The 13552-nt window shown below is 37.5% G+C and overlaps 6 protein-coding genes across 6 annotated transcripts; 3 read left to right on the plus strand and 3 right to left on the minus strand. All coding sequences in view use genetic code 12, as the record gives it.

Moving 5' to 3' along the window:
- Positions 1-54: 54 nt before the first annotated feature.
- Positions 55-2232, plus strand: DASC09_038350 (uncharacterized protein; the record flags this gene model as incomplete). Its single annotated transcript, XM_064997434.1, has 1 exon — positions 55-2232. One exon carries the CDS (start codon positions 55-57, stop codon positions 2230-2232), a length of 2178 nt encoding a protein of 725 aa, XP_064853506.1.
- A 646-nt stretch (positions 2233-2878) lies between these two features.
- On the minus strand, positions 2879-4981 carry CRN1 (coronin; the record flags this gene model as incomplete). Its single annotated transcript, XM_064997435.1, has 2 exons — positions 2879-4793; positions 4977-4981. 2 exons carry the CDS (start codon positions 4979-4981, stop codon positions 2879-2881), a joined length of 1920 nt encoding a protein of 639 aa, XP_064853507.1.
- A 554-nt stretch (positions 4982-5535) lies between these two features.
- Positions 5536-8254, minus strand: HIR1 (Hir1p; the record flags this gene model as incomplete). The annotated part of the gene is made up of 3 exons (XM_064997436.1): positions 5536-8006; positions 8085-8159; positions 8218-8254. 3 exons carry the CDS (start codon positions 8252-8254, stop codon positions 5536-5538), a joined length of 2583 nt encoding a protein of 860 aa, XP_064853508.1.
- Positions 8255-10259: 2005 nt separating this feature from the next.
- Positions 10260-11300, plus strand: DASC09_038380 (uncharacterized protein; the record flags this gene model as incomplete). Its single annotated transcript, XM_064997437.1, has 1 exon — positions 10260-11300. The coding sequence occupies one exon, from the start codon at positions 10260-10262 to the stop codon at positions 11298-11300; it is 1041 nt and encodes a 346-aa protein (XP_064853509.1).
- A 662-nt stretch (positions 11301-11962) lies between these two features.
- MGR2 (Mgr2p) lies at positions 11963-12292 on the minus strand (the record flags this gene model as incomplete). Its single annotated transcript, XM_064997438.1, has 1 exon — positions 11963-12292. The coding sequence occupies one exon, from the start codon at positions 12290-12292 to the stop codon at positions 11963-11965; it is 330 nt and encodes a 109-aa protein (XP_064853510.1).
- A 451-nt stretch (positions 12293-12743) lies between these two features.
- On the plus strand, positions 12744-13484 carry DASC09_038400 (Rab family GTPase; the record flags this gene model as incomplete). Its single annotated transcript, XM_064997439.1, has 1 exon — positions 12744-13484. One exon carries the CDS (start codon positions 12744-12746, stop codon positions 13482-13484), a length of 741 nt encoding a protein of 246 aa, XP_064853511.1.
- Positions 13485-13552: the final 68 nt, after the last annotated feature.

Raw genomic sequence — 13552 nt, forward strand, 5'->3', positions numbered from 1 at the left:
GCACCATCAATAGTAATATCAAAGGGTTGAAGACCAAGGGAAAAAATAAGAATAATGACAGAATCCAATTCACCAGAGGATAATTCCATGGCTGACGTTTTGGACTCTGATATCTTCAAGAATTTGGACAAAGAAGCTAATAACTATGAAACAAATGATCGCAAACGATCACGTCCCGTTTCTAAAGCCTCAGAAAAACTGGAAAATTCTGAAAATGATTATCTAGAAGATCCTAATGGCCATAGTAATATGATTTCCATGAGTAGTACTCCATTCACAAATAAATTCTTCAATTACAATGGTAATTTTGCAAGCAGTGATTTGATGATGTTGAGTAACTCGCCATATTCTAATAGGTCTTCAATAAACCGACGTTTCCTGAATTTTAATTCCACTATCAAGAGATCAACAAAAAAAAGCTCCAATGGTGTTTCTAATGAGTTTCTTTTCAATCTTTCTTCGTCACCTTCCAAATATGCCTCTAAATCAACGCCCATGGAGAGAAAATTTGCAGAAAGGGTAGTGGCCTCCAATATTGCTACGCCACATACGGGGAAGTCTATTCGTATGAGTGACTTCATCACTGATACTCCATCACAAAAAGAGTTCTTTGGAGAGTTTGGTTTTTCTAATCAAGGATCTATTCTCCGAAGTTTCGGTAGGTCTACTCCGAAGGCACAAAAACATCCACAAGCAATAAATGGAGGAAAAGAGAAAGGAAAAGAGTCTTTGACTTTGGATACAGACACTGAAATCTTGAACGAATTGAATTTTTCACCATTCAACAAAAATATTGCTGGTGGCTCGCACAGTACAAAAAGAAAAGTTACAAGGTTATCGATGATGGAATCGCCCAGCAGAACCCCATTCAGAAACTCTAGAGTTCGGTTTGGCGACAGCAAGGAAATGGACGAAATTGGACAAGTGTTGATGAATTTCAAAACACCAAAGAGTTTAAGGAAGAAAATTGATGGAATGAAAGGTTTTTACACCAGTCCTTTGCACGGCAACTTCCAAACCCCAAGTTCCTCTAATGGTGCTCCTGGTGGTTTGAAGCTAGTGAAAATTGATAATGATGCTACCGATGATGAACAAACTGATGATGAAACTGATAGAGAAATGGATGATGACCACAATAATGTTAGTATTAACACCAAAGAAACCAGCACTTCCTCTATTCGACTATCATCCATTGCGGATGATGAAGGGAAGCAGAAGTTGTCAGATCACAAAGAAATCATAAGTCAGCATCTGGCATTAAACATTGGGTCTTCGAAAATGGCCTCTCAAGCACTTCATTATCCAATACCTCCTCCATATTTTACTAATCCAAGTTCAAATGCCCCGCATCTACATCATATTGATACTCATCAACTTCCTCATATTGTTGCTGGCCTTCAACCTATTGGTCCACCTCTTGTAAATATGAATACTAATTCTTTCCAATGTTTACCTCCACCTCAAGCAAACTTCATTGATGGTAACCAAGATTTGATCACTAATATTTTTGAAACACCGTCAAAACAGGTGAAAAAGGATGATAATGATTCACCATCCACTATCTTGGCATCAAGTGTGAAAAAGATGGATGCTGTGTTGTTGAAACGTGACTTTTTGACAAGCCCTACCCCATTAAACAAAAAAGCTGATAATAGAAATATATTATTAAGCGGCGTTATGTCAATGCCCACAATGGGAGTTTTTGGTGAACATAAACCGACAATTTCCAAAGATCCAGCCCCAAATATAGAAGGTCAAATGTTACAAACTCAGCTTCAACAACCAGTGAATTCTAAAACGCAAGAGATTTCATCATTTACTACCAGGACTTTGAAAACCGTTTCTGTCACTGATAATAAGATTGATCCGTCTGTTTCCAATATTGGTAATACTAAGATGCAATTTATATTTGCCGATATTAAATCTATCGAATCATTCACTAATGATCTGGTATATCAAAGAAAACCTATAAAAAAGAAAACCGGACTTCACAAAAGATCCGCTTCTACAAACTCTTTTATTAATAAAGAGAATTTTCATATTCTGAAACCGTCTTCAGGGGCCAAAAAACAAGTTACCGCAAAGCGACCTCTCAGCGAATTGAATCAAAGTAATTCTAATGCCCATAACAATAAAAATAATCCTAAGGCTAAGATTATTTCAAAGATACCCCTTATTCAAATTTCTTCTTCTAAATCAGAGTTGCCGACAACTAATAACTCGGGATCATAGTATATTTAATAAGAATGCGGCCATGATGGCAAACACTGTTCCAATTTTTGTCTTTTTTTTTTGTTGTGAAAGCTGGGGCTAAATAAAGAAAAGAAAATTCAAAGAAGAAGTGTTTTGTGTGTATTATATATATATATTTTTTTTTATTAATTTTGTTTTTCAGTCATGAACCTTTTCCACTTTACATTTGCATTTTGCTATTTTGGTCGATGGTACTTTATCTTTTGCTTGCTAATCTTTCTCTTTACGCTATTTTATCTTTTTCTAACTATTATCAGTTTTTTTAATACAATGCATTGATGGGGCTCATATTTAATGATAAAAAAAATTTCTCTAAGAGCTAATTGTAGTCTTACACGACATTCAATATCAGGAACTATAAAACATCATATATTCATGGATACTATTGAGACAAAAAAAAAGAGAAGAGGAAAACGTTTGGAGCTTTGTGAAATTCAAACAAAAGCCTTATAGCTCAATAAATTAACAAGCGAAAAGAGACCAACAGAGAGGAAACAAAAGAAAAAAAAAAAAAAATAATAAGAAAACCTAATCGTTTTGACTTCATGTACAACCTAAAATCGTTCATCATAAACGTTAATTACACCAAATGAATAATAATAAAAAAAATTAACGGATAGCGATCTCATTTCTTCAATAATTGGTTAATTTTCTCTTCCAATTGCTCCAATTTGACATCCTTTGCAGAGTTTGCTGCTTGCAAATCGCTAATGTGGCTTTCCAATTTATCAACCAAAGTGGCCAATTTTTCAACTGTGGCTTTCAAGGTGGCTCCTCCTTTAGTAGCAGGGGTGCTTGTTGCAGGTTTACCAGCTTTAACAGCTTCTTCTTCAGTCTTTTTTTCAGTCTTTTTTTCAACTTTTGGTTCAGCCTTTGGTTCTTCCTTAATTACAGCTGCCTCTATTTTTGGTTCTTCCTTTTTAACAGATTTTGGTTCAACTGGGGCAGCAGGCTTTGGAATACTTGATACTGGGGCAGGCTTTGGGACAGATGAGATGGCTGGTTTTGAATCTGCCTTATACTGTGATGCAAATTCACCATCATCTTCGTTATCACTTGGGTTTTCAACATTGTTGTGATTGTCCAACTTTTCGGACTTCTTCAACAAATCACTGACTTCATTCTTTTCCAATAAGGCATCAATTGAGCTTTTTGGTTTTTGGTACAACTTAGGAGAAGCGGCGGCAGCGACATTTACTGGTGATTTTGGTTCTTCCTTCACCGGTTCAGGTTTCTCTTCAAAGACTGGAGATTTTGGTTCTGGGGAGCTGATCACCTCGGTAGGTTTGCCGTCAGATTTAGTGTAGAAGGCATCAACATCCTCATCGTACAAAGATTCCATATTGAAAACCACAGGACCAGAAACTTTTTTGCCAGCAACCCATTCTTCGGTAGTCAACGCAGGTTGAGCGGCAGGGGCGTCTGGATATAAGTCAAATTGGAACATTTCTGCTCTTCTTGGGACAATAAATGAAATTGGTTCAATAGTGGTGTCCTTGACGGTCTTGAAAGCTTTAAGGATTTCATTTTCTTTCACGTTCACTGCTCTTTTTGGAGCAATTGCAAAACCTCTTTGAGGCTCGACTGATTGGAATTCAGAAATATCGTACAACTCGTCGTCCTTTGGAGTGAATTCATAGTAACGGATGTTACCATCACCTTTACCGGCCAAATACAACATATTGGTACAGTCATCGAAGAATGGCATTAAGATACCAGCGGACGAGTCGATGTTGATGAAACCATTGATAGGACCGGCTCCAATATCATCAGAATTCCAGATACCAATTTGACGGTCCGACAATCTTGAGAAACCGGTGGTGGCAATTCTGTTGGCAGTACCTAACCAGACACATCTTGCATTCTTAGCCCCAGAATGGCCAGCGCCTTCTTGCAACATTTCCCCGGTTCTTAAATCCCATACTCTAATCTTCTTATCTCTTGAGGTGGTGGCAAGTTTGTTCCCATCGTAACTGAAGGCAAACGAAGTGACCAAGTCTTTGTGTTGTAAGGTCAAAATTGGTTTTCCAGTTTGAATGTTCCAAACTTTGACGGAATAATCATTTGAAGAACTAACAAGAATGTTTTCGGCTAACGGGTGGAATTTAAGGTGTCCGACCTTCCGCAAATGTCCAGACAATTTTTTAAGTGGTTTGATGTCTTTGGCTTCTCCTTCAGAATTGGTATAATTGAAGAAACTATAGTCTTCAGGGATCTCCCATATACCAATCTTACCGTCGTCCGAAGATGAGGCAATCATTCTTTCATTGAATGGGTTGAAATCGGTGTCCAAAACTGTGCTGGTGTGGCCTCTGAAAAGAGGAACTACGTCAGGGCATTTACCAACCTCATTCAATGGAATAACAGCAAATGCACCACCACCAGATGCATCCCAGTTGACAGATAAGAACTTGGAGTTAGCCTTGATCAAGTTAGAATCCCATGCGTTCTTACTTATCTTGAGATTATCGTAAGAAAGCTCACGTTTGGCAGGTTGGCCAAAAACATGTCTATATTTAGAAGCACGAACAAATCTTCCACTGTTTTATTGCTCAGTTAGTATTCTGTTACTTCAATCATCTTATTTTCTTCTTCTTTTTCTTTGCTTTATTTTTTTCAGTTGTTGCCTTGGCTGGTGTGTTTTAACTGATTGTCTAATTAATAGGGATTCATCCATGATCAGCAAGTACCTTTTTTGGTTGCATCATTTGTATCAAACATACCTCATGGTTCACAAAATATATCCCAATCAAAACTTAATAAGGACTGTACTTTCTCTTGTTGCAAACCAGGCAAATCGTATCAACCGAGGTTTTACAATTGTTTTTGTTTTTTTGTTCAAAAGAACACCAAAAGGCACTTTTTAGACTCGCACGCAGGCAGAATTGGCCAGCTACTCCTATTTTTTTTTTTGTAACGCGCCTAGCTTTGAAAAATCACGTGCAAGTTATATAAATATCTCCGCCATACAGGTGTTAATGTTGTATAAAAAGAATAAGACGGTAAACTGAACTGAGAGAGAGTGACTGAAGCAATAAATTTTATCGATAAGTAAAAGTCCCCTTGTACAAGGAACTTTTGATAGTTTGAAGGTTGTCTGTTGTTACATGCGACTATGCTTTGGTTGTTGCATACAGTTAAAAATATAATCAAGAATCATATGACATTGTCGACATCACAATGCTAATATATTAATACAAAACCCATGCTTTTCCTAAAAAAGCTGGCAAAGAAAAGAAAATCTATATTACATAACTTGCCTATCAACAGGCGTTGAGCACATCATATAGATGCTTCACCCAATTCATCTATGCCAAATTCCTCCAAGTCCATCCAGCACCACATCTTTTTAGACCAACCAATCTTTTTCCCGTCAGTTGTCAATATTATTGGAGTCCCCTTTGCGTTCAATTCGCAAGTAACCACACTTCTGTTGAAATTAAATTCATCGCCCTGGTCATCAGTTGGTTTTTTATCAATACAAGTTCTTGTCTTGTTGATAATAGGGGCTAAAGATACTTTGTCGCAGATTTTGGTGAACGTTTCAAGATTCCACATGTACATCAAACCATTGGCAGTAATGCATAACAAATAATTCTTGTAATTCCGAAGCACACAAACGTTAGATCCAAGGTCAATTCTCGGGTACGCCATTCTCCCATAAAACGAAAGGAAGAAAATCGATCCATTTTCTGTAGTTAGCACCCACATACGGCATTCTTCAATCCCAAGAGAATTAACAACTGGGAAAGGCAAAAAATTTTCAAACATTTTGTGCTTTCTATCACTAGTACAAACAATTCTGGTAGGCAAATTCTCAAAGTCGTTGCTCACATCATCTGTATCATCAAACTCGTAATTGTTTTGAATATGAAGGGTAAATTTTGATTCAGAATCCCCCGTATAATTATAAATCCCCGATAAAACCACAAGAGTGCTGTGGTTTCGGGGATTATTCGATTCATGATTTATAGACGCCATTTCCTGAATAGAACCATTGATCATGTTGTTCAAGAAAGAAGGATAATCAATTTCTCTTCTCTCTTTTCCCGTCATTTTTTTTGACTTCTTTGCTTCAGCACTCTTACCAGAACGAGAAATTTTGATCTTGTCAGCATTAATGATCCCTGAGCCACTAATGTTACTAGCAGTATTTGTGTCATTACCACCTGTAACCCCATTGTTACCATCAGTACTCCTTTCAGTATCATGGATTTCTATATTTCTGTCCCTTACACCACTAACCAACGTTGCAACGCCATTTCTAGGAATTTTATAAAATCCCGTCGAAAGTAAGTTTTTCTTAGCATCGTTAATTTGTTTTGAGAGCTTGGAACTCGTGCTTTGGGAAACAAGAGTTTTTGTTGTTGACATTGGTGCACTGGTTGTCATTAAAGTTGGGGCAATCCTTTTCTTACCACTTTTCGTTATTTGTACTACTTGCTTAAACTTCTTCTTCGGTTTGAGAATGGTTACTGGTTTCGTTATTTTAGAAGGCTCAGGTTGGATCGATTTACTAGCAACGATCGGGGCTATCTTCTGCGGTTCATTCTCTTCACGATTTTGCATCAATGATTCCATTTTATTCTCTAATTGTGACTTCTTGGTTACTCCAGCTCGTTCCTCCAACTTTAATTGATCAACACTTTCCGGAAAGATTATCGTTTCTCTGTCACCACCATATCGATAAAGGTATGAATCATTTTCCTCTGTTGGAATTTCAATACCCAATTCATCAGCATCAAAAAATAGGGAAGTGATTGTTCCATCTAATGAACTTATAAACAATGTTCTGCCATCAGGGGTCCACACCAAGTCACTTATTGTTTTGGTGCAGATATCATTTGCCACTAAGATCGGTGTATTAGCAGAGGTCTCCCAAATAGCGAGAACTTTATCTTGGCCAGCAGTAGCTACCACAGAACATAACTTTTCGTTCTTTTTCAAATTCAGCTTGTTTTCATTACTAGTCGAATTATTTGGTAATTTATATAATCTTGGGGAAAAACTCGTAACTTCACAGGGAGCGCTATGACCAATCAAACTAACTTCGCTATTCCAATCCCCACGATTTACTATTGCCACAGAAGTCACTGGGCCATTGGTAGCATTAGGAACTGCAATATGCTGACCATCAGGAGACCATGAAAGTCTTCTAAAGTAACTTGTCAACGGAGACCCTTTGAAAGGTTTTGTAATTTGCGCTTCAATGGTAAATGTCATTTCGTTGGACGCTGTTCCTTTATGATATCTGAACACTATCACAGATCTATCATCTGATGCGGTGGCAAAATATTTATTGGCAGGATCAAACACCACACCCTTGACATGAGAGTTGTGAATATCGAATCTTTTAATCCGTTCAAAAGTCGAGCCATTCCACACGATAATTGAACGGTCAAGCCCTACTGTGACCAAGATACTCGAGTCAGGAGCCCATGCAATGTCTTGTACATCATTATCATGAGCCACTAATCTTTTACGCACCGTCCAATGTTCAAGTTCATCAGCTCCTCCAAAAGTTGAGATTGGGCGGTCTTCATCTTTTTCCCAAATTAGAACCACTCGATCATCAGATCCACTGGCCAAAAACCTTCCAGAAGGAGAGAACTTCACGGTCGTTACTGCCCCTGTATGCCTAGCCACGCTAAAGGATGGCCTGCAAATAGATTTATCTGGTAAATCGTCGGAATTTTGGTCAATGTCACGAAACTTATTGATTGTGTCAGTGGACCATATTTTAACATGACCATCTAAGTTTCTAAGTTAGAATTTTTTTTTCTCAAAGTCCATATAGGTATAATGATAACAATATGATCTAATTCACTTACCCAAACCGCCTGATGCCAAACGAGAACCATCAGAATTAACGGTTAGCGAATATATTTCGAACTTTTTTTTCTGCTCTGCAAAACAATGTTAGTGAAGGACATTTCATCATGACAAACTTATTTCAGGTCTTACCTTCATGACAAAGCCATGGCAATTTTGCAATTCTCATATTCTTAACATATGCGATGATTGGTTGCCAATGTAATTGGGGTTTCTTGTTGTATTAATCTTCAAAATCACAAGCAATTTGCTTTGTTTTTATGATTTAGCACATCGCGTCTAACCACGCGCGCGCGATGTGTGGTATGTGTGGGGCTAGTGAGCCGTGATTTCTGAATTTTTGATTCTTTTTAGGATACTTATTAGTTGTCATCATCTGTTGGCTAATTAATCTACAGAATATACCCTATATCCCTCTTTTTAGGTTTGAAAATCATCCAGTCCTGTCAATTTCTTTTAAAGAACCCCCACTTTTTTGGTTCTCTACCTTGTATATAATATAAAAAGGAAAAAAGTGTAAAGAGATTCCTTTCTTTCTAGAATAATATAATCCATATAATTTTACAAATATAAAATTTTATGGTTTTAGATATTTAAAATGAAGATTAGAGCTTAGCAAACATTTTGCCATACTATTGAAAATGTACAGAGAAACTTTCAACAGAATTTAATCCAGTCTACAACCCTTTCCGCAACAAATAGTCAACTGTCACTGGTGAACCATTTTCAGCTTTCTCAGTAATTGCTCCATCAAAGTCTTCTTTATTAAAAATCAAAAACTAAATGTAGGAGGTGACAAAAGGTGTATGAGACCTTTTCGTAAGTGTTTTTTATTATAAATAACTCTTCCATTAGATTCCTATCAAATATCGGATACCTTTCCATAGATGAAACTGTGCAATGAAAGTGAAGATGAAAAGAAGTGAAAACTACGAAGAATGAAAAAGATATCAAGATAGAATAAAGAAGGGACACGTATGCAAATATAAATCAACCCAATTTGATAGATGATAAGTAAACACATATCGGTATAAATTCTATTTCTGATTATTTTTTCATGAGACAGATAATTGTTGAACTGGCTCAGTTACAGGAGGGTCGCTGGCGAAGTTGACTTTTTGGTGAGTTGCAATTGGAGCTGGCTCGGTGATGGCTTCGTTGGAGGTGGAAAGAGTTTCAGGATTCATGATTGGATTGGACGTACAACTAAATGTCGGTTTATAGATATTAATGTGATGATAATAATAAATATAAAGTAAATGTAAACGTTTAATAATATATAAACAGGAATTTGTTTGTGGGTCTTGATGATTCTATATACATGATAGTGATAACTATTAGTCGTCAAAAGCTACAAAAGTAGTGGAAGTATTTGTGGTTACGAGTCATTAGCCGTCGAGCCATTTTAGAGACTATAATAATACCGGCAGACTTACAATAATAAACATCTAAAAAATGATAGTAAAAACGTAACAACCATATGTGGTTTTTAAGTACGTAATATAGGGTCTAATATTTCTAATATCCAAGAGTTGACGCATTAATAACACGTACTATGGGTACCAGAAACATTCCTTCTTCTATTTGTTTTATGTATGCATTATTTTCAGGTAACATGCTTTTGGAATTACTAAAACTGGGTAGTCAGTCAATTCCTGTTACGTTGATCCTACACCCAAAGAATTTTAGACTGTCTCAGGATTTACATTTTGCGTTGCAAAAGTCTGCCAACGCAGGGACCACAGAACCCACGGATACACATTTGTAGTGCTCTTAGCATTCACACAGAAACAATATAATATCAAATCTCGCAGATGCTACAAGAAATTTTAAATCTCTATACTTGGTACCAGCTAATCAAACCAGGTTAATCCTATAGTGCAATTTTATTGAAAATAACAGCTATGGTGCGCCATTAAGGATGAGTTGTACCAGCAGTTATCACTGTTGACACGTGACTACAACACGCTGTAATCGTGCATAACCCAGTTTCCAGTACCTGAACATCGACACTAAAACTGCCTCATAGTCCACGGGTCCTGGGATACTCCAACGCTAATTGAAAAATCGTTATAAATACCACCGTTCCTTCCTTAATTCTCCCACAATGTTTTTTCTATATCGTAACAGTATCAATACATCAATCTAATAATATATATACATTACACAAAAGGATGCTTCCAACCTCAATACTCACTGCTTTTGCCTTCTGCCTGGCTTTTGTCAGCGCTGCACCAATTGATTGGGCCACCGTTAACTATAATGTTAACTGGGCCACTGTGCAATACAACCTTCCAGCAACTACTAAAGCTGCTGTTGCTGCTGCTGCCACCACTCATGCCGCAGTTGCAACCGTGGCTGCTCAGCAAAAGAATGTGGCTGCCACCACTTCCAAGTCCTCCAATACTGCATCCAGTTCCAGTTCCAGTTCCGGTTCCTCTTCTGATTCCACTAGCTCATTTGGCTCCAATAGTGCTGTTGCGTTTTCTCAATACAAAGATAGTGGTGGTTGTAAATCCAAAAGTGAGCTAGAAGCCAGTATCAGGGCTATGAGTTCTTACAGTGTCATTAGACTTTACGATACCGACTGTGATATAGTTAGCATTGCCATGGCAACTAAAGCTTCAAATCAAAAGATCTTGGTCGGGATCTTTTATCCTGATAAATGGTCTGATGGTGTTAACACCATTAAGTCAGCTGTTTCTGCCAGAGGAACCTGGGGCGATATCTTCGCTATCACCGTTGGTAATGAAGATGTGAATGATGGGACCTACACTGCTAGTCAAATGGCTGGATACGTCTCAAGTGTCAAGAGTGCCATCAGTAATAAAGTCCCAGTCGCTGCCGTTGATGTCTACTCAACTATCTGGAATAACAAAGATTTGTGTAATGGGGACTTTGTTGCAGCTAATGCTCATCCTTACTTTGATGACAGTACCAGTGCCGGTGATTGTGGAACCTGGTTGCAAACCCAAATTACTAAATTGAAGAGTGTCTGCCCAGGTAAGAATATCTTGATTACCGAAACTGGCTGGCCAACTGCTGGTGACTCTGGTAGAGCTAGCAGTTCTTCTCAATCATCTTGTCTTAACTCTATTAAATCCAGCTCCATTAAAGACCAAGTGACTTTGTTCTCCATGTGGAATGAAAAGTGGAAGAGTAGTGGTGTTGAACCATACTGGGGTATGAACGGTAACGATCCTAATGCCTCCTGAACAACCAGCTAAAATGCTTCAGCTCACTGTTTTTGCTATTGTTGAAACGATATTGATTATTGTTTTAATTCCCTTCAGTTCTCTTTCCCCCAATTTTTTCTAGATCTCCGTTTTTTTTTTGCTACTTACTATCTTTTTTTTTTGACTTAGAATTTTTTTTTGACCATAGAAATCCTTGAAAAATATAGATTTTTTTTTTTATCCTCTTTTTTTTTTTGTAAACAGAACTTCTTGCAGTATACATCAAATTTCTCTTCAAATAGTTATTCAATATTTACCAAGAATCGAATGGTTTAATTGCCTATATATATATGATGATTCACAGATACCTTTTTTTTTTCGGCTTTAAGCTAAGCCTGGGTATTTATTGTATAAGTAATGCCTACATGCTTCTTCTAGAAATGTGTAGTCCTATTGCAAGAAATGAACCAATTATAACATAATCCAAAATATCGGTACAACACATTCTGTTTTTGATAATAATACACCTCATGAAGAGGTCTCATCCATTATAATCTATTTACAAATATTGACTCATTACCATGAAAAAGTTCCGACATTAGATGCCATGACTTTCAAATCAGACTGGGGATCATGAAATACCACATAACAATGATTGTTGCTTCACAGAGCTCACCTCAAACCACGAAATTCACAGACTCTTATTGCTTGTAGTTGCTGAAGAATTGTTCTCTCTGCAATCTTCTGCATTCATTCTTGTAAATGTATGGATTGAACTTGTGTTGCTCTTCAGATCTAATGACGGAACCAATAGACATAAACAAACCAAAAGTGGCGGCAGAACCACCGATATATTGACCAATGGTTTTCATGTAACCGTTTGGACCTGGCCCTTGGGTCAAGACGGCGTACCCACCAAAGACCACACCAACCATGACACCAACAGTACCACCCATTACGGCACCCATTTTGAACTTGTCAAAGGTGGACATTTCTTGACCATATTGAACTCTTTGAGGAGGAGGAGGCATGATTTCGACGTTTCTTTGTGAGACCAGTTTTAAGTAACTGGGCGACCCATCAAAGTTTCCCCGATTTTTTTTCTTCAACTTTTTTTTGCATGCTGGTTACGCAGCACGGGATCTCCCCCAGTAAAACGGTTATTGTGGGTGGTGGGTGAGAACAAGAAAGGCATTCTTCACAAAACAATGTACACAATATGAAAAAAATAAATACAAATGGATCACATTACATGTAGGAGATGATCCTGATGAGATATCGTGGTTGCTGCTCCTACAGTGGCAGGCTGGAGGGTGGCTTTCGCCATAGGGTGTCCGGGTAAATGGCCTAACTGTCATAAAAAAGTTACCAAAAATCCAGGTCATCGTGGTGGGTTATTTGCCTACGCTAACTTTTTGTAAAGCGTAATACCGATCGTGTTCAGATAAAAATAAAAAAACTATTGCTCACTTTGCTCTTGAAATGTCTGAATATACTAAAAGATTTGGGGCTTTCAAGTTAGTGTTTCTAGGAGAATCGGCAGTGGGGAAATCATCGATAATTCAGCGATTCACAAGGAACATTTTTGATGAGTATCAGAATGCCACCATTGGGGCAGCTTTTATTAGTCGAATATTTGAATTTCGTGATGATGCCAATAAGGTTATCAATAAAGTGAAGTATGAGATTTGGGACACCGCAGGTCAAGAACGTTACAAGTCGTTAACTCCAATGTATTACAGAAACGCTAATGTTGCGGTTATTGTGTTCGATTTGACGGAAAAGTCAAGCTTCACTAGGGCTAAAGACTGGATAAGCGAATTACAATTATATTGTGATGGTGCAAATATCAGAATAATGTCTGGTGACGATGAAGAACAAACAAATGACGATGCAAAGAGTAACAGCTTGTTGATGATCCTTGTGGGGAATAAGTTGGACTTAATAAAAAAAGATGGCCAAGAAAGAGCAGTTTCAAACGAAGAACTATCCCAGTTTGTTGATGAGCACAAATTTGTGTATATCGAGACGAGTGCGAAGAGTGGCGAAAATATCAAGAATTTGTTTGAAACTTCTATTGCAACACTGTTACCAAGCCATATGTTTACTGTGGAAGGAGGTAAGCAGAAAAAAACCCAGGACTCCACCGGAAATTATAATATAGATTTAAATGAAGGCTTGAATAGAAATTTGGCGACTGAAAGTAGCCAATGTGCTTGCTAGAGAGTCAAATATTTTAACTAATTAATTACCTTTATTTTTTCTTCATAGACCTTTTGTTTTTTTAATTT

Source organism: Saccharomycopsis crataegensis, assembly GCF_037102585.1.
Source record: "Saccharomycopsis crataegensis DNA, jcf7180000000084, whole genome shotgun sequence".
NCBI classification, from domain to species: domain Eukaryota; kingdom Fungi; phylum Ascomycota; class Saccharomycetes; order Ascoideales; family Saccharomycopsidaceae; genus Saccharomycopsis; species Saccharomycopsis crataegensis.